Below are 25,410 nucleotides of genomic sequence, written 5' to 3'. Positions count from 1 at the left end.
AATTTATTTGACATGTCATGTTTTTTTTAAAGTATCCTTGACCTTGGATATAGAATTTAAATGGCCACTGTCATTATATAAAAAAAAAAACACTAAAGGCATGGTACCTGGGAAGCAGGCAATTGTAGTTGCAGTTGTTGCACACCTTTATACCTACAGGTGTTATAGATTAAAAACTTTAGAGAGCAATAAAATATTCTCAGTGTTTTTCCATGACAGTAACGCTGCTCTTACTGTTTATACAGGAGCAGAAAAAATATCTTTGATCTTTGAGTATTGTATATGGGTCCTAAGATACCACCCTGAAGATGGATTAAAGGTAATGATTGTTATAGCTTTGGTTAAAATATAAAATATAGAATTTTTTTAGTGTATTTTTTTTTTTTTTTTGACAGATATTCACTGAAGACCTCCCAGAAGTTGAGTGCCTTCCCCGAAATCTTGTGCTTGAATTTTTACTAGAAAACTTCAAAGACCTTGCTGTTCCCTATTTGGTAAGAGATGCCATTTCTTGTTACAATAAAACTAATAGGATCGGCAAGTAATGGAATGTGTATCATAATTGTAGAATGTCTAGTGCTCATTTAACCCCCTTGGCCACATACATGTACAGGGATGATATGGCATAAGATCAGGAGCAATGCCTGCTCCATATATATATTGGATGCAGGCTATGTTATCCCACAAATCTCAAATGTTGAACTCCTTAGATGCTGTGGTCAATAACGTCTGTGGCATCTGAGGGAAGGGGCTTCCCTGCAACACCATGCCTTGGTGACAAGTGGCTTTATGGCAGCTGGGGGCCTAGTAAATGCCCCCGGCCTGCTTTGCTAGTACTCTGATTACACCATACCAGAATATGTGTATGGGGAAGACAGGAGGAAAATCTCAAAGATATGGAAGGTATATGGCCACCTTTAGATAGTTGGAGATGAAACTGTTGTGTGGATACACCTGTTACTTATGCAGTTATGCTTGGTCAGGAGGTGGAGGTACTTATTTATAATAGTCATCAATCTTGGGAGCTCCAGACTACTTTAAAAGGGGTATTCCCATCTCAGACATTTATGGCATTACTGTATGCCTTAAATGTCTGACGGATAAGTACCCCACCTCTGGGACCTATACATATCTCCGAATTTGGGTTTTACTAGCCTCATCCAGCCACAGGCAGCTACCACATCCATACAGAGAATGAAAACATAGGTTACACTGCTCTCTTTATCAACTTCTATAGGAATCATGAAAGCAGCCAAGTAAGAACTGAATACATCAGTCACTAATACCACTATTTGCTTGTGTAAATGTAGGCATCTGTTCAAGTGATAAAGGGTTTTTCTGTTTTTCCAGGAACATATTATCCTTATATGGGAGGATCGGGGCCCTGAATTTCACAACTGTCTCATCAAGTTGTATTGCGAGAAGGTGCAGACTCTCATGCAAGCTATAGGTACTTGGCTTATTGACATAGTGGACTAATATAAGCGGAGATTTATTTTTGGATAGAGGGCATGTCACATAGGCTGTAGATAGGAAGTAAAGCATTTAAAAGGCAGTTTTCAGGTGAAGAATTACAGGTGTAGAAAAAACACACATCAACCTCTAGATTCCTTAGTACACAAAGCTCACATCCAGCATGTATTACAAGGAGGATACACCTACAAGAGAAGAATCTGTACCTAGGAGCAGGCTGCAAAGTGCATAGCAAGGTTTCTGAAAATGAGGGAATATTGCAGACTTAAACTTGTAACTAAATGATGTGTAGTTATATATGTTAATTCTGCTTTTCTGTTTGTAGGTTCTACATGCAATGAAGTGGTGAATGTCCCTGCAGGCTCAGAGAAGGGAGAGCTGGGAACATATCGCACTAAATTACTAAATTTCTTGGAAATCTCAAACTGTTACCAGCCTGAACGTCTGATCAGTGACTTCCCATTTGATGGTGAGTTTGTGGCTCTGGCTTATGCTCCATGCAAACTAAAGCATCTACCTGAACATCTACTGTGATGTATGGTCTTGTAATTGTTGCTTTCTTTATGCAGGACTGCTGGAGGAGAGAGCACTACTGTTGGGTCGGATGGGCAAGCATGAGCAGGCTTTGTTCATTTATGTGCATATCCTGAAAGACACTAACATGGCAGAACAGTGAGTAGACAAATGTTAACCAACGATAGCCTAAAATCATTCTTTACACCTGAAGAGGTCACAAGTAGATGAAAAATGGACATACAGTGTAGCTCCTAGGTGGTAATAGAGAAGTAATATCCAACCCATTAAAGAGCGTTGAAACCTGAATAGGAATGTTAGAGTTCTTGCTTCTTTCCAGTATAAGGCCGAACATGGCAAAACAGCCGTTCTGTAACACTGCCTTGTCACAAAACGGCCGCTGTCCGAGATGTTAAACCCGGCTTATACTGCAGTATCGGCCAGGTTAACATTATTTCAACTTAATTGATATGCGGGCACATTCAGGTGTGTCGGCACTTCAATTAGCCATAGCACACAATGTAAAGTACAGCTGGGAGCCGTACTTTACATTATGTGCACAGTCTATTTGGTGCGGTCGCTGTTCACTAAATAGCGACCGCACAAAATAGACATGGCAGCTTTCTGTGCGGCGCCTGGAATTCCGGCCGTAGTGTATACACTAAAGACGGGATTCCATAGGGGTTAAAGTGACTGTACCACCATGCCCAGGCTGAAGCACTGGAGGCGGGCCCACCCATACCTAGTGGGAGGAAACCCCAGCCCCTCTATGATAGGGTTCCATTGATTCTAATGGAGTCATGTCATGGAGGGGCTGGGGTTTCTTCCCACTAAGGGTGGGTCGGCCCGCCTCCAGTGCTTCAGCCTGGGCCTGGTGGTACAGTCACTTTAATGGAACCTGCAACAACAGCCGTTGTGAACTTGGCCTAAAAGTAGATTACGGGTTGGTTTTGTGAGATACTTCTTGCAGTGTTCTGGTTCTCCCTACAGAGATCTAGCTGCTGTAGGGCATGGGTCTTCAAACTGTGGCCCTCCAGCTGTTGCGAAACCACAACTGCCATCATGCCTGGAAAGCTAAAGCTTAGAACTTGGCTGTCCAGGCATGATGGGAAATGTAGTTTTGCAACAGCTGGAGGACCGCAGTTTGGAGACCCATGCTGTAGGGGTTTCTGAATATCTTCTAAGAGCTGCATCAGAAGCCTCCTCCTCAGCCATTTCCATACTGAAGATTTTTATCTTTTAAATTCTTAGGTACTGCCACAAACATTATGATTATGCCAAGGACGGTAACAAGGATGTAAGTATGATACATTGCTACCTTTTTACTTTTTATACTTGTTCATGTTGATCTTGTAAACCTGTGAAGTCTCACAGTGAGGGGGACACTCTCCTGGTTAGATACATAATACAACAAGACATTCTGTAAAAGCAGATTGAGAAAGATTCATTGAACTTCTACAGACACACACACACTCCTTTATCTATCGATAGATATGAGAGATATATAAATTATATATAGAGAGAGATATGCAAGCGTCTGTATGTATAATTATATATACACACGCTTGCATATCTCTATACAGGTGGTCCTCGACTTATGACGTTGATCCGTTCCTGCGCGGCGTCGTAAACCGAATTTCGACGTAAGTCGGATCATACATTCATACAGTACTGTACCATAATAACAGTACTGTGCTGTAAACACTTAGCCTATCCTAACACCTACTGTATGCTAACACAGTACCCTACATAAGTATCAATAAACACATAGGTACATCAGGTGGCATCAGCAGAGTCTGGCTTAGGTTTGGGAGCCATAATGCAGGGCGTTATAGCAGCCAGGAGACTCGTTTTTCTCAGTCTGGAACCTGTCACTGTATAGTATAGTACAGTACTGTACTGCATTCTTCCGCCACTGCACGTACTCTACCTACGGCGGAACCGCGTAGGTCGGAACAAGGCGTCGGAACCACGAAACGTCGTAACTCGAGACCGTCGTAACCCGAGGACCACCTGTATATAACTTAGATATCTAGATAGATAGATGTGTGTGTGTGTGTGTGTGTGTGTGTGTGTGTGTGTGTGTATATATATATCTCTGTAGAAGTTCAATATATATATTATATAAAGTGACAATCTGGGGGTTACTCACTCGCTGGGATCTCCTGGGTCTGAGATGGTTGGCACATCACAAACTTCAGTCCGGTCAGTGCTGTATGCTTTAAACTGACCACAGTTGCTTTATTTTTCAGTCCAAGGAAAAGCTTTAGACATAGGCAACACTTTGCAAGTAAAATAAAACCTAGGCCGTCTAGCCACTGACTGTACACAACAGCTTTCCTAGCTGTTACTTCTGAGCCCACTGCTCAACACTACACTGGTCTCACCAAGACTTGGCTGCAGCTCCCACAGGCCTAGTACTGCCTGTGTTCTCCCACCCTGGGAGTGTTCACCTGGGAAGCTCTGGAATCTCTAATAGAGCTCCACCAGGTGGTTTCAGAGCCTCATCAGCTCTAAGGTTGGAGGAGAGTATATGGTCCAGGAGCTCCACCTGAACACACAGGGGGACATTTATCAAGGGGTTTGCGCCTAATTTTTGGTGAATAATTGCATTTTTCACCCATTTTTGGTCTAAGTTCTATTTATGAACCAGTATTCGACAGGTGAATATTTTTAGATGCGACTTTTTTTTAATCTGCCTGTTTTAAAGCGTAACTGTCATTTCAGGGTCATTTTTCTGAAAACATTAAATATCAACAGTACAAGCGATTTTAAGAAACTCTGTAATAGGATTTATGTACTAAAAGAGTTTCCTCTCCCCTCACATCAGATGAAGCAGGATTTCTGTCTCCATTATGTGGCTATGGAGAGGGGAGGGGCTGCTAGGAGTGACTGAGCACAGAGCAGTCCTGCACAGCACAACACCCTGCAATCTTCTCTCAGTAAGTTCATAGCTAAGCACTGACCTTTCTGACCCCAGAATCCTGTGTTTTAGGTGCCCAGAGAGTCTACAAACAGCTGACCTTCATGTCACCTCTTCCTGCTCCCTCGTCTCCCTCGGCCCCTCCCCCCTCCATAAGGATAGAATGGAGAGAGCAGAACCCGTCTTCACTGGCTTCTCTGTAATGAAGACGTGTTTGCCTGATAATGCACAGATAAGAAGTCAGGGGGGAGGCTGGGAGATTGCTTCTTGAGTACAGAAGGAGGCTTTTTTGGCTGATGAAACCTATTACAGAGTTTCTTAAAATCGCTTATACTACTGATTTCTGCAATAAAAAAAACATGACAGTTATGCTTTAAGTATTCACCCAAAAGTTCCCATAATCTGGGATTAGCGCCCAATTTATCATTTGAGACTTTTTAAAAAGTCGCATAAACAGGCGCAAGCTTACGTCTGGTCAGAACCAGGTGAATAAAACTGCGCAATTTTTTCATAGTTGGGCTTTTTTTGCTTCTTTTTAATTAGATACATTTACTATGGCAGTGCTACATTTTAATGAATCAGTCACAAGATATTAGAACAAAATACACACCAATCCCCATTAGAATAGTTGAACTTATTGGACTCCTTAGTAAATGTCCCTCATGGAACTGTCTCTCAAAGCCCCACCATGCCACTATATATTATTATTATTATTATTTATTTATAAAGCGCCCTTAGTTCCAGAGCGCTATACAATAGATGGGCAACAGGCAGGAACAATACAAGATCAGAAAACATTACATGAAGGCAAAAGACAGACTGGTACATGGGGGAAGAGGACCCTGCCCGCGAGGGCTCACAATCTATATATATCTATATCTTATTCCGGAGAAAAACATAAATCACTCACAGCAATGTTTACATGTAACCTTAACAAGTTAAAGGGGTATTCCTATAGGATGGCTGATGGTGCCTCTGCTTGGTTGTCATGTCTAGTACAGGCCATCATGATATAAATAATCATATAATGTGCATTAAAAAATAAACTTTATGCAATAATAGAAGATCCTTTGTGCTACAGGGAGGCAGACCTTTTATCCTTTGTATTTCAGGTCTATTTATCTCTGATCAGAATGTACCTTTCTCCGCCTGATGTGCACTGTTTGGGTCCTATTAAAATAAAATTGGAAGAGCCAAGGCCAAACATTGCTGCAGCCTTAGCGGTCCTGGAGCAGCATCACGCAAAGCTGAATACAACAAAGGTAAAGAATATCAGATGTGTGTCATTTATAAATAAGACTTCTCTATTTTGCTATCAGACATTCCAAAAAAACCTTACAAGCCGACAGAACACCGATATGAACAGAGCTGAACACTAAAGGGCTTAGTCCAGGGAGCAGAAGAGGCTCCCTTTACTTGCCTCCTGTTATTCAATGTCCCATAAGTATCCCTTCTGAGATGTGGAGGGGGTTCTAGGCTCTATGCCGCATCACCAGCTGCTCAGCCGTGATTGGCTGAGCACAGTTATGCTCAGCCAATCGCGGCTGAGCAGCTGGTGACGCGGCAGAGGGGGGCCGGCATGAGGGACAGATGGAGCGGTTCGGCCGGCCTCACTAACATGACGTCATTGTCACAAGATGACGGCCAGGGGTCGACACGAATGCGGTAAGTATAATGCACCAACACTTCTGGGTCTAGCGTGGTGGGGGGAAACACGGGGAAGGGGGCCATTCACATACATAACACACATTACAAAGTTGAATAAATGTTTAGCGCCGCACTACCCCTTTAACATTGAAGTCTTTAAGAATTACAGCGAAAGAATACAAATTAAGTACAGTGAGAAAATAACCCAAGAACCATAATAAAAAGGAGCAAGCAAAATAAGAGAATATGACACAAGAAACGTAAGGGATCAAGATGAAGATATAGGAATATTTAAATATGGTAGACAAGTTCCACACAAGGAGATGGTACCTAAATAAGTCATCCAAGATTGCAGATGGCATCACATTTGCTTTGAGAGTCTTGGAGGAGAACCACTAAGCCCATCATTAGCCATTATCCGGTTTAGCTAACTCTTAACCAATTTCAGTGGAATACTGGATGGTTTCCAGCTACCTGTAATGGCTAGTTTAGCTGCCAGGAATATGAAATGAGTTCTCTAGAACCCCTGGCTGCCTCCGGGATAGGCCCATTAAGGAGCGTCTGTTTCGTTTATTTTTTCCTAAGAATTACAGATTAGGTGGATCCAAAACCTACGGACATGGGCGCACACTAACCAAACATGGTGCGTAGTAGTGTGCTTTGTTTAATGAGTTTTGTTGTGACGTTTTAAACCCATTTTGTGAATTTACACGTTTATCCTTTTGGTCTTGTTCAGGCCATAGACTTATTACCAGCCAACACTCAGATCCAAGAGATTCAAATCTTTCTGGAGAAAGTGCTGGAGGAGAACGCTCAAAGGAAGAGATTCAATCAAGTTTTGAAGAACCTTCTGCATGCCGAGTTCTTGAGAGTAAGTCCTCAGTCACACACAGCACCTGCACAGCTAGCATATTTCCTCTGCCAGAGCTTTCTGGATGATTCCCTACTGACCTATACAAATAAAAGATCATTTATACAGTAAGAAGGTTTATGTATACCACATACCTATATGTTTTGAAGAAGATAGACTCTATACACACTCTAGGTGAGATCTAAAAGCCTCATCTTTAAGTAAGCCAAACCTGCATAAGAGGTTCTTAACCACCCTATATTTTCTTTTTGTTTATATAAATTAACAAAGTGTGCACTCAAATCCTATGCTTATCAACTTAAAGTGACACTGTCACCCCTTTTTGCATTCGGACTTCTCTACACTTGTGTAAAAGGTAAATTTAGCAGTTTTCATACCTTATTTTACGTAATGAAAACTGCTAAAGTTACCCTTTACATCTATAAAGAGAAGTCAGAATGCAAAAAGGGGGTGACAGTGTCACTTTAAAGATACGTAAAGAAGCAAACAAATAGGCAAGAGGTGGCACCTTGTGTGATACCGCTATTGTAGAGGGGAAAAATAGGTGGACAGAATCAGTGCTCACTATAGGCCTTATGCATATAGACAATGAACTTTACTAAAGAAGGTTTAAACATCCAGCAGATCAATGTGTACAAGTAAAACACCTATACATTGTCGTAGGTCTGTAAAAAGATCAAAACAGTGAGGAGAAAACACTGGATGAATCCCCATATTGCTGTAGCGTAGTATAAAAGAGGCGGAAACACTTATGTGTTAAAGTGGAGATAGCTCTGGACTCCGTGGTCACATGACCGTGAGGAAAGCAGCCAGAGGGGTGTGTGGCAAAGGGAGAAAAACAGATATAAGCAGAGAAAAGGCAACATAGGTAATGCACATACGAGCCCTAAGCAAAACATGATGCAATAAGATTTAGCTAGTACACTGTGTAATAGAATGTAGATATTAAATGTACAACTATTATGGGGATAAAAGTCCAAGGTAAAAAGATATAAATATATAAAGAATAATGCAGAAATTCAGAGTACTTAAAGGGAATGTGTCGTCAAAAAAATTACTTGCTGTTTTAAGAGACCATGTCAGATCCTCAGAATCTTGCATAGCAGCCCTGATACCTAAAAGGTCAGGAGAACCGTATTCGAACACTTTACTCCTCAGCTATCTGCAATGCCACAGAGAGATGAAGAGTAACCTAATCGTCGTCGTTCATGACTGGTATCCGGTCACATGAAAAATCTCATAAGCAATGTGACTTTTTCTCTGTTCATATTTTTTAGCATCGTACTATGTAACTATGTGTGTGTAAAAATATATATAATTTTTTTTTTTAACTCATGTTTTGTGCAGGTACAGGAGGAGAGGATTTCCTATCAGCAGGTCAAATGTGTCATTACAGAAGAAAAGATTTGCAGTGTCTGCAAAAAAAAGATCGGAAACAGGTGAAGAAATGTAGAAGCGCATATTAAAGAGGAACTTTTTTTTTTTTTTTTTCTTGATATACATAAGAGACGTCAAGTCTATGAGTTCTCTGTCTAATAAGCTGCCCACAGTATCTGGTAGCTGTAGTGCTCAGCATTCTGCCCCTGTGCCTATATGTTCTGTCCAGTGCTGCATCCAACTTGGTGCTTGTATCTAGAGGCAGAGCCTTAGTGCCATATAGTTGTGCTGCCATGCCCTCCTCCTGCTCACCCAGGCTTGGCTGACACTTTGACTACATGTAGCTGCAGCTCCAACTCCATGCCTAGTTCTCAGGCATAGAAACCAACAATTACAGTTGCTTTTAATGAAAGTGCAGCATCACAAAACATACAGACTCAGCAACAGAACACTTGTCAGGTACTACGGGCAACTTATAGGTTAACCAAGAACTGACAGGATCCCTTAAAAGGAGAAGTCCGTTGAAAAATTTTGTTAAAGGATTGTATTGCCCTCCAAAAGTTATACAAATCACCAATATACACTTATTGCAGGAAATGCTTATAAAGTGCTTTTTTCCCTGCACTTATTACTGCATCAAGGATTCCCTTCCTGGATAACATGGTGATATCACTTCCTGGATAAAATGGTGATGTCACGACCCGACTCCCAGAGCTGTGTGGGCTGTGGCTGCTGGAGAGGATGATGGCAGGGGGATGCTCAGTGTCCCTCCAGTGCCCTGTGTCCCTCAGTGCCCCCTGCCATCATCCTCTTCAGCAGTCACAGCCTGCACAGCTCTGGGAGTCGGGTCGTGACATCAACATGTTATCCAGGAAGTGAAGCCTTGATGCACTTTATAAGCATTTCCTGCAATAAGTGTATATTGGTGATTTGTATAAAAATTTGGAGGGCAATACAATACTTTAATAAAAAATGTTGCCGGACTTCTCCTTTAAGGCCTGTGTACTAGAGATGAGTGCAACTCATGCTTGAGTCTTGAGCATGCTTGAGTCTGTTTGTTCTGCATTTGATCATCAGTGGTTGAAGAAGTTAGATGCAGCTTTAGGAAGTCTTGGAAAACACAGATAAAGCCTATGGCCATCTTTAGACTAGGCCTCCTCAGCGATCCTCACCAGCAATTCTACAGAACATTGTGGTGGTATCATGACTGATGTGTGACAATGTATTTTCCTCTCTGTTCACAGTGCATTTGCCCGGTATCCAAATGGCGTGGTTGTCCATTACTTCTGTGCAAAGGATGTCAGCTCTGTGGACTCTTAAAGCTCCTTCTATGAGTTATATAATACGGTACAAGCAACGCATCGGGTCCATGAAGCTGTGACTATGGAGGTTGGATCTGTATATTACTTTTTTTCTACTGTCTGAGACCTCTCTTATTCCCTCACTGAACAGCTAGACCCCACGCCATATAACAGTGTAGATTCTGATGATTCCTACTGTAAGTCTTTATTATATATCGACTACAAGTGTATTATTGGCAGATTTTGCACAACTCTGGTTCTGAAAGTGAAGATTGTCGCTGGGTTCATGAAGGATTTATACCTAAAGGCTGTAAAGGTTTGTTAATGTATGTACATAGAAGTTTATAACAAGATGGGGTATGTCATTATCCTGAAGACTTTGTATGATATTCTGTTATCCAGCTATGGTAGAGTTTAAGTGTTAAAAAAAAAATATAGAGATGCAGAACACAAGATTATATAACACTATGAAGTGTCCCGGAGTCTTTTACTCAAAATAAAAAATCTTTACAATAGAAGAACAAAAAATATTTTTGAGGAAAAGATGTATTTCTATTCATGTTTTCATTTCTTAAAGGGGTACACTCATCTCGGTCAATAATAGCATATGTGCAAATAGTTCATAGGGCTATGGATTTGGCGCTACTAACATTAAAGTCAGTTGCCAGCTTAAGCTGGTTTTCGCTTCCCGACCACCTCTGGGAGCTGCAAACAGGCCGGAATGGTCGGGATCTCTCGATCTGGTTGACACATACAGCATGTCCTGTGGATATACACAGATGGGTATAATAGCCCTTTAAACAAGAAAATCATTATGGAAAGTCTTTATTTTGCTTGTATCACCCTAAGCCACTTTCTGTCCATGAATTGCTGAATAAACTGTGCCCCAGGTTACATCTGATTGCTGAAATTATTCATTGGGGAAAAAAATATAATGATGCATGACAAGACGCTTAAAGGAGTTATCTGTGAGCTACTGGAAATATAATAAAAACACAAACATTCTTTACATGTTAGATCCTCGACCTCTCCAGTGCCAGTATTAAGGTGGTCCCCAGTGGTTGATCTTTTGCTACAGCAATGATGTGCCATACCAGCATGTGACCGTTGCCTCCAGTGATGGTCCTAAGGTGTGCTACGAACATGTAACTTGAGACTCCTGAGGCCATTGATTGGTTTTAGTAGTAGTTATGTGCTGGTAACATGTGAATCACCACTGCATTGCTCTATATACCCATATTGGCTTAGAATGCATATTTATTACCCTTGTGAGGGGGCAAGAGGCTGATAGTCAATATGTTTCTACTAGTCACCTGGAAGCACATGTTAAAGAGTACCTGTCACAGAGAAGTATCAAAAGTTTTGATTGGTCAACGTCTGGGTATTCAGATTGCGACTGATCAGGAGAACGAGACAAGAGAAGTGCATGCTTAAGCACGTTCACTCCAGGGTTGGTCATCTGACCAGGATAGGACTTCCAAGTTCAAGTCTATGGGGCCCTTTAGGTCTCGTGGACATAGCAAGGAGAGCAGTGCTCAGCAGTGCACTTTCTTTCGGCTTGTTCTACTTATCAGTCAGGGTCTGGACTTTTGACATGTTCTCTTAAAGGGGTTATCCAGTGCTACAAAAACATGGCCACTTTCCCCCTCTCGTCTCCAGATTGGGTGGGGTTTCAAACTCAGTTCCAATGAAGTAAATGGAGCTTAATTGCAAACTGCACCTGAACTAGAGACAAGAGAGGGGGGGAAGTGGCCATGGTTTTTGTAGCGCTGGATAACCCCTTTAAGCACTTTAAGTTAAATTGTTGGGGTCTACCAACATTAATAGAATGGGTATAACTTGCCTGGGTAAGAGTGTCAAATTGTCTGATTCTCAAATTACATGTCTCCCACTTCCATGGACTGCACAAGCCCTTGGTTGCTTACTAGTAGTGAAGACAAGTGATAGTTTACCCCCGAAAGCCAATCCCGGATATTTGTAACCGTATGCATGTCATACCAGGGTTTACCAAAAAGACGAAGAAAACACTTTAAGTTGTCTACCGTGACACTTAGAAATTGCAGCATTGCCATTTATTATGACATCATTCTAGCACAGACAATGCTTTTTGACACAAACCACTCTGTACAGTGACAAGTGTTATCTGTGACAGTCCTTGCCTGAATGCTTGTCATTTGGTTTCCGGGAGCTGGAGAAGTTGAATGAGGCCCTAGGGAGTCCTGGAAAACATGGATACAGCCATAGGCCGGGTTCACACAAACACAATGACACCGCCCATTCTGTGACTTGGCCGTGTCTCAGAATGGCTGGTGTCAATGAAGTTCATCCACTTCACTGAAGAACTTCATTTCTTTAGAATTGAGATGCAGGCGCATTTGTATGTGCCTGCATCCCAATTACCCATAGCACACAATGTAAAGTGCGGCCGGAGCCGCACTTTACTTTGTGTGAACTGTCATTGTTGTTAGGCCGCTATTCAATGAATACACTCCAGCCGGGATTCCATTGACTTCAATGCAGTGTAACTTTTAAATTAATCACGGCCAGTGTTGTAATGTGCAACAACAGCCATGATTAATTGAAAATTTATGTTGTGTGAACATAGCCATAGGCCATATCCAGGCTAGCGCTAGGGCGGCATCCAATTTCTCCCATTGTTGGGAGTGAAATGCCGAGCATTCGGGTTCAGATGAATGTTGCATAACCCGAACATTCGGCAAGTTTGCTCATCACTACCTTGGCTAAATGGCAAACTGTCTTTATAGAAGTTACTTTTCCCTCCATCTTTAATTTTCCAATTGGACACTGTTCACTAAACCCCACAACATTAGCCAAAATGGAGGAGATTATCAGTAGATTACGACAATCCTGAGGTTCTCTGCAAGAAACCTACAAGACTTTTTTCCAAGAGTATGCACAACATCCTGCATGGCCTGATAGTAGACACATTCATCTCCTCTCTTCCTTCATATTGTTCATATTGGTGTTCCTAATAAAGTTCAACTTTGCTGTAAATAACCTTTACATACACTGTACTGTAATGTACATTTTTCACATTGGTGTCTGGAACACAGACTAATGTATTTGTAATAAACTGACTAAAGCATATTCTTGTGTCTGCTTCATAACCTATAGTGATACTTGATTAGCTAACTTAGGTAAAGTTTCTCCTCCTTGGATAGGAGGGGGGGGGGGCTCTCAATGTGTATCGCCTCACGTTACGCCACTAGCTAGACTCATTGAAGAGACTGGCTGGAAGGATATCTGGCGTTCATTGCATGGGGAGCAGCAGGTCTTTTCGTGTTTCAGTACTACTTATATGACTGCATCGCGCATAGACCTGGCTCTATGCAATGACCAGATGTTAAAATGGATTTATAATATTTCATATGAAACAAGAACCATTTCTGACCACTCCCCACTGATGGTGAGGATTAGAGGCCCTTGGTATGAAGAATCAGGGCATCGGGTGTTTAGATTCAACCCATATTGGCTGATCGTTATTAAAGATAAAGAAAAGATTAGGGAGGAGTTGAATTCCTTTTGGGATTGCAATAAGGGCTCAGCGGATCTCTCGATAGTATGGGATACAATGAAAGCTTATCTTCGGGGGATTCTCTATAGGGAGGTATGCCGGAAGAAAAGTGAATTTAGGGCTCAGGAAAATGAACTTAAAGAAAATGTAAGCAAGGCAGAAGAGACCTTCGTAGCCATGCCCTCTAGGGATAATGGTGAAGTTCTTAGGGGTGCACAGTCACAGTATTTATCTTTTTTGATCTCTAAAGCCCAACATGCAATTTTTTTTAAGGGGCGTAAATATTTTACTGAAGCAGGCAGACCGGGTAAATTCTTGGCAAAGATAATTGATACTTATGAACCAAGAACTCCTATAGTTGCTTTGTATGATAAAAATAATAAATTGATCAATTCTAGGGAGGGGGTCGATCGAGTCGTCCATGACTTCTACTCGGAGCTGTATAGCTCAGAGATGGAAGGGAATGATTCAGAGATGGATGTGTGGTTGGGTCAATTGGAGATACCGAGACTTGAAGGGAACAAATGTCAGGCCCTGAACTCTCCTGTCACGTTGGAAGATATTACGATGGCTCTGGGGAACTGTAAGGGTCAATCGGTCCCAGGCATGGACGGATTACCGTTTGCTGTATACAGGGAATTCTCTGATATCCTTTTGCCATGGTTGCTGGAGACCTTCAATGAATCCTGCTCGAGGGGCATCCTCCCTCCCTCTATGAGGGAGGCTAGTATTATTTTGATAGAGAAAAAACAAAAAGATCCGCTTTATATAGAATCTTACAGACCTATCTCACTTATCAATTGTGACTGTAAAATTGTTGCTAAGGTGCTGGCGCTCAGATTGAGTAAGGTTACTTCGGGTCTGATCGGGGCCGATCAGGCAGGGTTTGTACCTGGCAGGGTTATTTTTGAGAATATTTCTAGGGCTTTTGCCAATGTTTAGGTGCGGTCGGAGGCCCCCCATTCCATCCTGTCCTTGGACGCCATGAAGGCGTTCGACAGGGTGGAATGGGGGTTCTTATGGAAGGTGCTGGAGGCATTTGGCCTCGGTAACCAATTTATATCGTGGGTTAAACTTTTGTATGTTTCCCCTATAGCTAACGTTATTGGCAGTGGCAGGGCTACAAAATGGTTTAGTTTGGGGAGGGGGTCAAGGCAGGGGTGCCCTCTGTCCCCCTTACTTTTTATTTATTTTATAGAACCCTTGGCTATAAAAATGAGAATGTCCAATGAAGTTAGTGGGTTTGGTCTGCAGGGCAGGAATGAAAAGATCCTGCTCTATGCAGATGATATTCTTCTTTTTCTGGAACGGGGGAAGGGCGCAGTTCGGAAAGTAATAGATATTGTTTCACAATATGGAGAGGTCTCTGGACTCAAGGTTAATTGGATGAAGTCTTCCTTGTTGCCGATTAGTGAGGGATTCCATATGTCCAGTCTATTGGTGCGAGTGGTGGATATGGACGACTCGATTGATTACCTCGGTATAAAGTTGTCAGCTAGAGTAGATAGATACATAACACTTAATGTGCAACCATTATATGTTAATACAAGGGAGACAACAGGGCACTACTACTCAAATCAAATCAAAAAGTAAGGTACAAATCAAGGAGTGCTCAACCCAAAATGACATAAAAGAAGCAACTAAATCCAAAAAGAAGAAAAAGTATGTCATATAAATATGGGTGGCACATCCCAGATAATAAATGACTGTATCTCTCACAAATGAATGCAATAATTCTTTATTGATGTATCAAAAACTACAAGTGCAAGACAAACATCTAAAAACATTTAAAAACAGAGAAAAGTTTCTATTGGACTGGGCAAAATATCCTCAGTGCCAGAACACCCCGACTGGTACAAGTGTAATCCCCCTCCCATGAAAACAAATGATATACAAATGAAAAACAATGACCAATAAGAAAAAATATGAGAAATATGACTGTGGCTGTAGCTCAATCTATATCTGAGATGGACACAAAGACCAAAATAACTCAAGGAAATAGAAAAAAATGCACATAATAAAGCATAAGAGCAGATATCACCATAGGAGGGAGCCCATGTCGGGGACTGGAAACCCTACTGGGAGGGGGATTACACTTGTACCAGTCGGGGTGTTCTGGCACTGAGGTTATTTTGCCCAGTCCAATAGAAACTTTTCTCTGTTTTTAAATGTTTTTAGATGTTTGTCTTGCACTTGTAGTTTTTGATACATCAATAAAGAATTATTGCATTCATTTGTGAGAGATACAGTCATTTATTATCTGGGATGTGCCACCCATATTTATATGACATACTTTTTCTTCTTTTTGGATTCCATTATATGTTAAGACCAGAAAGAAAATTGATTTTTGGGGGCGGCTTCCATTGTCAATGGCTGATCGAATGGGGATAATTAAGATGATTATTTTGCCTCAATTCTTATATATTCTATTCTCTGCGCCAATATGGATCCTGGATGCCTGGTTTAGTAAGATAGAAATTATGTTGAATTCTTTTATTTGGGGGAAAACCAGACCAAGAATAAAATATCATAATTGGACTCGGGGATGTAAAGATGGGGGTATGGCCTTGCCAGATTTCCGAGTGTATTTCCTCACTATGGGGGCTCAGATATTCAGAAAATGGAGAGTTTCGCCAATTATTCAGTTTATATTGAGTAATTCTAAATATGAATATGAAGATTTTTTTTGTAGGTTTGGAGGGGGGTTTTGGAGGAACAAAGATTCTTTCATATGTTAAGATATGGAAAGCACTAAAAAAAACTATATAAGGTTAAAGGGAGTTTTCATTTCTCTCCTATATGGGGTAACTCACTTAACAGAATTTGACTCTCTTCGGGACTCCTTTGGAGGGGCTACGAGGGGGATCAAATATATATCACAAATTGTAGTCCACGGGAATTTAATATCTTTTGTGGAGTTTAAACATAAATTTGCACTGTCTAATACACATTGGTTTAAGTACACACAGTTAGGTCACGCATTTAGGGCCACCTCTAATAAGGGTATATGGGATGTCCAGAGGCACAAATTTTTTGAGTATCTGAGGTCTCCCATGTCTGGGAAAAAATGTCTTACTGAGATATACCGGTGGTTGCTAAAAACTAGGGATAGAGGTTATCTGAATAGGGCCAGGGAAAAATGGGAGTTAAGAATTGGGATCCTCGCGGAGGATATGTGGACAAATATTGTGGAAGGTATACAGTTCGTATCTGTTAACCCCTCCCATAGGTTGATACAGCTTAAAATTCTTTACGGTTTATACTTATCCCCTAAGGACCTATTTAGGAGGGGTCACAGAGCTAACTCTTGCTGTCCCAAATGCTCTGCGGAGGACGCAGATTTTTTGCATTTTTTATGGGAATGTCCCAAGTTGCGGGATTTCGATAAAGAACTATATAGAAGGTGTTATGGGCTCATTAGTGGGAACAGATGTGCCTAGGTTATTGTTAGGAGGGTACAGTAATGATGGGTTGATGGGTTCACTATTAAACAAATTAAGCGCCTTGGTCAAAATTGTTATATCTAGAAAATGGTATGGAGAAAACTCCTCCTCCTTGGAGGAATGGAGAACACTGGTATTTAGGGTGCAGCAATATGAGATGTACTGGATTCACACAAAAAGAAATTACTGAGTACGGCACTACAGCTATTCCAAACTAGGACTCGGTGCACATGTGAAAGGTATGGCAGATTAGAAATTCATGGCGGCATATGGTGGTGCTCTATGTGCAATCAATTTAATGATCATGTGTAAAAAGAGTATAGACATGGCACTCACCATTAGAAGTCTTCACCGTATCTTTATTGAATTCTTACATAAATCAGTAAAAACAGGTACTTGCGTGTAGCAGCAACAGCTGTTTCCTGCCTATTCGGCACTTCTTCACGGCTGCGTAATGACATCCTACGTTATCTACGTAGTTAAATAGTGTCTATCCAATTACATAAACAACACAATGAAATAATGCATTTAAAATATACAATTTAAAAACAACTAAATAAAGGCATTAAATTCATTTCTATCATTTAATCCCACTGTTCCAGTAGCATCAAAATATGAAATGAGGTATGCTTCACGTCGCAATAGTATAGTATGCCGGTCACCACCCCCCTCTGGTACAAAAATCCGCTCCAGTCCTGCAAATTTTAAGTGGTCTTTCTCACCTCTATGTACCGTATGTATATGTTCAATGAATCTAGTTGAACCTTTCCCTGTAATTAAGGAATAAAAATGCTCTTTTATTCTATAGTACAGCTTTCTTTTCGTTTTTCCTATAGAATAGCGCTGACATGAGCACATTATTACGTACACTACATAGGTTGAATGACAGGTTACAAGCTGTTTTACATTCCATTGTTTACCACCTAACTGAACAATATTTGTAGCTAGGTTATGATTACATACTGAACATTGTAAACATTTCTTATTTCCGTTCGGTGCTAATTTGTCCAACCAAGTGGATTGATGTTGAATTTGGGCTATATTCACATTATCTCCAATAGTGCGGTTTTTTCTTTGTGTGATTAAAGGTTTTCGCATCGCCACTTCTTTTAATACAGGATCGCTTTCTATTAGGTACCAATTTTTTTGAATCGTACGTTTTATAAAGTTATTTAAAGGAGTGTTTTTAAAAGAAAAGCAAAACCTTTTTTCTTTTTTCTGTTTGTAGTTTTTTGGTTTTAGAAGTGTTTCTCTGTCTATTTTCTCTGTTTTTTCCATAGCTTTTCTTAGTATATCTTCTGGGTAACCGCAATCTTTTAATCTATCTAATAGCTCTTCTGCTTGTTCAACATAAATGTTGTGATCACTGTTTATCTTTTTTAATCTTAACCCCTTAGTGACCGCCGATACGGCTTTCTACGGCGGTCACTAATGGTCCTTATTCTGCTGCCATCAGCTTTTTACGGCGATGGCAGAGAATAAGGCTGCGGGGCCGGGACGGCCCCCACCCCATCCCCCCGGCTACCGGAGGTAGCTGAGGGGTTGGGGCAGTGTGTGCGGTCCGTCCCGGCCCCCCCCCCCTTACCGACGATCGCCGCTATTAACGTTATAGCGGCGGACGTCGGTAAAGGAGATTACCGGTGCCGCCGCCGCCTTTCATCTCCCCCCGCTGTGAATCTACGGCGGGGGGAGATGAAATAAGTGTATATCAGACCCCCCTAGTGCCCCGATAACTAACCCCCCTCCCCCGGCGGCCATCATTTCCAAGATGGCCGCCGCCATCGCTGTGAACCGACTAACGTCGTTTCACAGCGATTGAAAAAGTTAAAATGAATGAAAGCCCCATGCTCTCCGCCACCGGAGGTAGCGGAGAGCATGGGGCAGTCATCGGGGACCCCCCTGTGGGGTCCCGGTACAAGCGATCAGCGGTATATACTATATACCGCTGATCGCTTGTACCATGTGCTCCCGGCACTTTTTATCCCCTGTCACCATGAATGATTGGTGACAGGGGATAAAAAGTGATGTCCCCCCCACCCCCCAAGTCGCCCCCCACCCCCCCTGTCACCCCCGTCCCCCAGTCACCCCCCCTTCCCCATATACTCACCGGATCCACGGAGCTCCTTCCTCCTCGACGTCCTGGCTGGTTATGAAGTGCGCATGCGCTCCACAACCAGCCAAGCTCTGAAAATTTAAAGTGACAGAGACCAATTTGGTCTCTGTCACTGAACTATGATTACTGTGATAGAAAATATCACAGTAATCATAGTAATACAGTGAAAATGAATATGTAAAGTACAAAAAGTGACAAACATACAAAAAAAAAAACACACACTTTTTATTATAGTAATAATTGCAGTTTACTCCCAAATTACCCCTAACCCCTCCCCAGATTACCCGTAACCACCGCACGTTGCCCGTAACCACCGCACGTTGCCCGTAACCACCGCACGTTGCCCGTAACCACCGCAAATTGCCCGTAACCACCCCAAATTACATGTACCCACCCCAGATTACCTATAAGCACTTCAGTTTATCAGTAACAATCCCAGATTGTCTGTAACCCCTCCAGGTTGCACATAACCCCCCAGGTTCCCCGTAATCATGCCAGATTACATGTAACCCCCCCAGATTGCACGTAACCACCGCGTGTTGCCTCTGACCACGCCACGATGCCTCTGCCCACTCCACAATGCCTCTGACCACGCCACGATGCCTCTGACCATGCCACGATGCCTCTGACCACGCCATGATGCCTCTGACCACCGCACGTCGCCTCTGACCACCACACGTCGCCTCTGACCACCACACGTCGCCTCTGACCACCGCACGTTGCCTCTGACCACCACACGTCGCCTCTGACCACCCCAAATTGCCAATGACCCCCTCCAGATTGCGGTGCCCATGTCAGATTACAGGTACCCACCCCAGATTGCCTATAAGAACTTCAGTTTATCCGTAACCACCCCACATTGCCCGTAACCACCCCACGTTGCCCGTAACCACCCCAGATTGTCAGTAAGCACTGCAGGTTGCGCGTAACCACCCCACGTTGCCCGTATCCACCTCAGATTGTCTGTAAGCACTGCAGGTTGCCCGTAACCAGCCCACATTGCCTGTAACCACCCCAGATTGTCTGTAAGCATTGCAGGTTGCCCGTAACCACCCCACGTTGCCCGTATCCACCCCAGATTGTCTGTAAGCACTGCAGGTTGCCCGTAACCACCCCACGTTTCCCGTAACCATCCCAGATTGTCTGTAAGCACAGCAGGTTGCCCGTAACCAGCCCACGTTGCCTGTAACCACCGCACGTTGCCGTAACCACAGCAGGTTGCCCGTGACCACCACACGTTGCCCATAACCACCACACGTTGCCCGTAACCACCCCGCGTTGCCCGTAACCACCCCGCGTTGCCTGTAACCACAGCAGGTTGCCCGTGACCACCCCATGTTGTCCGTAACCACCCCAGATTACCTGTAACCACCTCAGGTTGCCCATAACCACCCCTGGTTGCCCGTAACCACCCCACATTACCTGTAATCTAATTTTTTTTATTTTATTTTAGTAACTGCGCTATTCTAATAACCATTACTAGCTGCGGTTTTGCTCCTGTAAATTGGCGCTCCTTCCCTTCTGAGCCCTGCTGTGTGCCCATACAGTGGTTTATGCCCACATATGAGGTACCGTTTTACTCAGGAGAACCTGCGTTACAGATTTTGGGGTACGTTTTCTCTCCTGTTCCTCGTCAAATTGAGAAATTTCAAACTAAACCAACATATTATTGGAAAAATTCGAGTTTTTCATTTTTACTGGCCAATTTTGAATACTTTCCTCTAATACCTGTGGGGTAAAAATGGTCACCACACCCCAAGATGAATTCTTTGAGGGGTTCTCTTTTCAAAATGTGGTGACTTTTGGGGGGAATCTATTCTGCTGACACTACAGGGGCTCAGCAAACGCACCTGGCGCTCATAAACTTCTTCAGAAAAATCTGCACTGAAAATGCTAATTGGCGCTCCTTCCCTTCTGAGCCCGGCTGTGTGCCCATACAGTGGTTTATGCCCACATATGGGGTACTGTTCTACTCAGGAGAACCTGCTTTACATATATTTGGGTGACATTTCTCTCCTGTTCCTCGTGAAATTGAGAAATTTCAAACTAAAGGAACATATTATTGGAAAAATTCGAGTTTTTCATTTTTACTGTCTACTTTTGAATACTTTCCTCAAATACCTGTGGGGTCAAAATACTCACCACACCCCAAAATAAATTCTATGAGGGGTGCACTTTCCAAAATGGAGTGACTTATTGGGAAATTTTACTCTGCGGACACTACAGGGGCTCTGCAAACGCACCTGGCACTCGGAAACTTCTTCAGCAAAATCTGCATTGAAAAAGCTAATTGGCGCTCCTTCCCTTTTGAGCCCTCCTGTGTGCCCATACAGTGGTTTACGCCCACATATGGGGTACCATTGTACTCAGGAGAACCTGCGTTACAAATTTTGTGGTACTTTTTTCCTCTTGTTCCTCGTGAAATTGAGAAATTTCAAACTAAAAGAACATAATATTGGAAAAATTTGAGTTTTTCATTTTTACTGTCTACTTTTGAATACTTTCCTCTAATACCTGTGGGGTCAAAATGGTCACCACACACCAAGATGAATACTTTGAGGGGTGCACTTTCCAAAATGGAGTGACTTATTGGGAAATTTTACTCTGCGGACACTACAGGGGCTCTGCAAACGCACCTGGCACTCGGAAACTTCTTCAGCAAAATCTGCATTGAAAAAGCTAATTGGCGCTCCTTCCCTTTTGAGCCCTCCTGTGTGCCCATACAGTGGTTTACGCCCACATATGGGGTACCATTGTACTCAGGAGAACCTGCGTTACAAATTTTGTGGTACTTTTTTCCTCTTGTTCCTCGTGAAATTGAGAAATTTCAAACTAAAAGAACATAATATTGGAAAAATTTGAGTTTTTCATTTTTACTGTCTACTTTTGAATACTTTCCTCTAATACCTGTGGGGTCAAAATGGTCACCACACACCAAGATGAATACTTTGAGGGGTGCACTTTCCAAAATGGAGTGACTTATGGCGAGATTTTACTCCGCTGGCACTACAGGGGCACTGCAAACGCACCTGGTGCTCGGAAACTTCTGCAGCAAAATCTGCATTGAAAAAGCTAATTGGCGCTTCTTCCCTTCTGAGCCCTCCTGTGTGCCCATGCAGTGGTTTATGCCCACATATGGGGTACCATTGTACTCAGGAGAACCTGCGTTACAAATTTTGGGGTACTTTTTTCCTCTTGTTCCTCGTGAAATTGAGAAATTTCAAACTAAACGAACATATTATTGGAAGAATTCGAGTTTTTCATTTTTACTGTCTTCTTTTGAATACTTTCCTGTAATACCTGTGGGGTCAAAATGGTCACCACACACCAAGATGAATTCTTTGAGGGGTGTACTTTCCAAAATGGGGTGACTTATGGGAGGTTTTCTCTCTGCTGACACTACAGGGGCTCTGCAAACGCACCTGGCGCTCAGAAACTTCTTCAGCAAAATTTGCATTGGAAAAGCTAATTGGCGCTCCCTTCCTTCTGAGCCCTGCTGTGTGCCCATACAGTGGTTTACGCCCACATATAGGGTACCGTTGTACTCAAGAGAACCTGCATTACAAATTTTGGGGTGCTTTTTGTCTCATATTCCTTTTGAAAATGAGAAACTTTAATCTAAACGTATATATTATTGGAAAATTTAAATTTTCAATTTTTTTACTGCCTAATTGTGAATACTTTCCTCCAGCCCCTGTAGGGTTAAAATGCTCATTATACCCCTAGATTAATTCTTTAAGGTGTGTAGTTTCCAAAATGGGGTCATTTATGGGGTTTTTCAGGATACCAGACTTCTAAATCCATTTAAAAAAAGAACTGGTCCCTAAAAAAATCAGTTTCACGAAAATGTGATAATTTGCTGAGAAATTTCTAAGCCCCATAACACCCTAAAAAAGTAAAATATGTTTACCAAATTATGCCAGAATAAAGAAGACATATTGGTAATGTGACTTAGTAACTAATTTATGTGCTACGACTTTCTTTTTTTAGAAGCAGAGAATTTCAAAGTTCATAAAATGCAAATTTTTTTAATTTTTCATGATATTTTGATGTTTTTCACAAAAAACACACAAAGTAGTGACCAAATTTTGCCACTAACATAAAGTGCCATATGTCACGAAAAAACAATCTCAGAATCGCTAGCATACGTTAAAGCATCACTGAGCTATAAGAGCATAAAATGAGACAGGTCAGATTTTGAAAAATTAGCCTGGTCATTAAGGCCCAAACTAGCTGCAGCACGAAGGGGTTAATAATTGACCATATAGGATGGCTTCCTTTACACTATTCGGGTGGGAATTATTATAATGCAAAAGAACATTACGTGCTGTTGGTTTTCTGAAACCTTCTGTTTGAATGTAAAACAGCTTGTAACCTGTCATTCAACCTATGTAGTGTACGTAATAATGTGCTCATGTCAGCGCTTTTATATAGGAAAAACGAAAAGAAAGCTGTACTATAGAATAAAAGAGCATTTTTATTCCTTAATTACAGGGAAAGGTTTAACTAGATTCATTGAACATATACATACGGTACATAGAGGTGAGAAAGACCACTTAAAATTTGCAGGACTGGAGCGGATTTTTGTACCAGAGGGGGGTGGTGACCGGCATACTATACTATTGCGACGTGAAGCATACCTCATTTCATATTTTGATGCTACTGGACCAGCGGGATTAAATGATAGAAATGAATTTAATGCCTTTATTTAGTTGTTTTTAAATTGTATATTTTAAATGCACTATTTCATTGTGTTGTTTATGTAATTGGATAGACTATTTAACTACGTAGATAACGTAGGACGTCATTACGCAGCCGTGAAGAAGTGCCGAATAGGCAGGAAACAGTTGTCGCTGCTACACGCGAGGCGTCCTCTCGTTATACCTGTTTTTACTGATTTATGTAAGAATTCAATAAAGATAAGACTTCTAATGGTGAGTGCCATGTCTATGCTCTTTTTACACATGAGATGTACTGGACAAAGCAGTGCTCCCGGAAGGCTATGCAAAGATGTAACAAGCTATGGGCCCCTCGGATTGATGGTGGAGGTAACTAGTTAATTAATTAGGTGGGGTTTTTTTCTATTGGGATTTGCTACCACCTTGGCAGCAGAGAGCACTGTGTCAGATTGGAAAGAATGTACCACTTCCAGCAGGACATACAGCAGCTAATAAGTAGAAGACTTGAGATTTAAAAAAAAAAAATAGAAGTAAATTAAAAATATCTGCCAATTGCTGGAACCAGTTTATTAAAAAAAAAAATTGGATTGAACTCCGCCCCTTGGGGTTTCTCTAGGTTGAACCAGCTGGACTCTTGTCTTCTTTCAAACTTACTATGTTACTATGTTTAAGAATAGGCTGTTTGTTGTTTTCTCGCTATGGGCAGCTATACTTAAAAAGTCATGTTTGAGTGGAATACCCCTTTAATTTGAATCTCACAGCTGTCTGTCATTAAACCCTTAAGCACCATGATACATAGTGATTGAGGCATTTAACCTCTTAAGGGCGCATGATGTACCGATACGTCATGCGCCCGTAAGAGATGTTCAGAGCTGGGCCGCAGTCCCGGGTGCCGCTAACGGAGGAGCGATCTCCGTTACTGCTGCCGGCCGGGGACCGCTCCAAGATGGCGCTGATCCCGGCTCGGCACTCGTTTGTTTTCGGCTGCAGAAGCCGAAAGCAAATGAGTGCCGATCTCATTGATCTTTGCTGCATAACTATACAGCAAAGATCTCAATGAGCGATCAAAGTGTATATACTTGAAGTCCCCCAGGGGGAATAACCCTAACCCCAGGGGGGCTTCTAGTATATGTGTAAAAAAAATAAAGTGTTGTTATTAGTAAAAAGCCCCCTCCTCTAATAAAAGTCTGAATCGCCCCCCTTTTCCCAGGTTTTAAATAAAAGTAAAGTAAATAAATAAACATGTTTGCTATCGCCGCGTGAGTAATCGCCCAAACTATTAAGTAATCACATTCCTGATCTCGCACGGTAAACGGCGTGAACACAAAAAAATCCCAAAGTGCAAAATTGCTCATTTTTGGTCGCATCAAATCCAGAAAAAATGTAATAAAAAGTGATCAAAAAGTTGGATATGCGCAAATCAAGGTACCGATAGATGGCGCAAAAAATGACATCTCATACAGCCCCATAGACCAAAGGATAAAAGCGCTATAAGCCTGGGAATGGAGCGGCTTTAAGAAACGTATATTTGTTAA

The 25,410-nt window shown here is 42.0% G+C and overlaps 1 protein-coding gene across 3 annotated transcripts in view; it reads left to right on the top strand.

Annotated features, from left to right (window-relative positions):
- Positions 1-13,213, top strand: part of VPS39 (VPS39 subunit of HOPS complex) — a 121,479-nt gene extending 108,266 nt beyond the window's left edge. For all 3 annotated transcript variants that reach the window (XM_069949231.1, XM_069949232.1, XM_069949230.1), the window contains 10 exons: positions 246-319; positions 396-494; positions 1,351-1,450; positions 1,799-1,942; positions 2,043-2,145; positions 3,238-3,283; positions 6,022-6,171; positions 7,293-7,427; positions 8,775-8,866; positions 10,049-13,213. In XM_069949231.1, coding sequence (XP_069805332.1) covers positions 246-319; positions 396-494; positions 1,351-1,450; positions 1,799-1,942; positions 2,043-2,145; positions 3,238-3,283; positions 6,022-6,171; positions 7,293-7,427; positions 8,775-8,866; positions 10,049-10,124 — 1,019 coding nt within the window. In that variant the 3' untranslated portion in view covers positions 10,125-13,213. The remainder of the gene's footprint in view (positions 1-245; positions 320-395; positions 495-1,350; positions 1,451-1,798; positions 1,943-2,042; positions 2,146-3,237; positions 3,284-6,021; positions 6,172-7,292; positions 7,428-8,774; positions 8,867-10,048) is intronic.
- The last annotated feature ends 12,197 nt before the right edge of the window (positions 13,214-25,410 follow it).

Source organism: Dendropsophus ebraccatus, chromosome 13 (genome assembly GCF_027789765.1).
Source record: "Dendropsophus ebraccatus isolate aDenEbr1 chromosome 13, aDenEbr1.pat, whole genome shotgun sequence".
Taxonomy (NCBI): Eukaryota; Metazoa; Chordata; class Amphibia; order Anura; family Hylidae; genus Dendropsophus; species Dendropsophus ebraccatus.
This window is presented reverse-complemented; position numbering and strand designations above follow the sequence as displayed.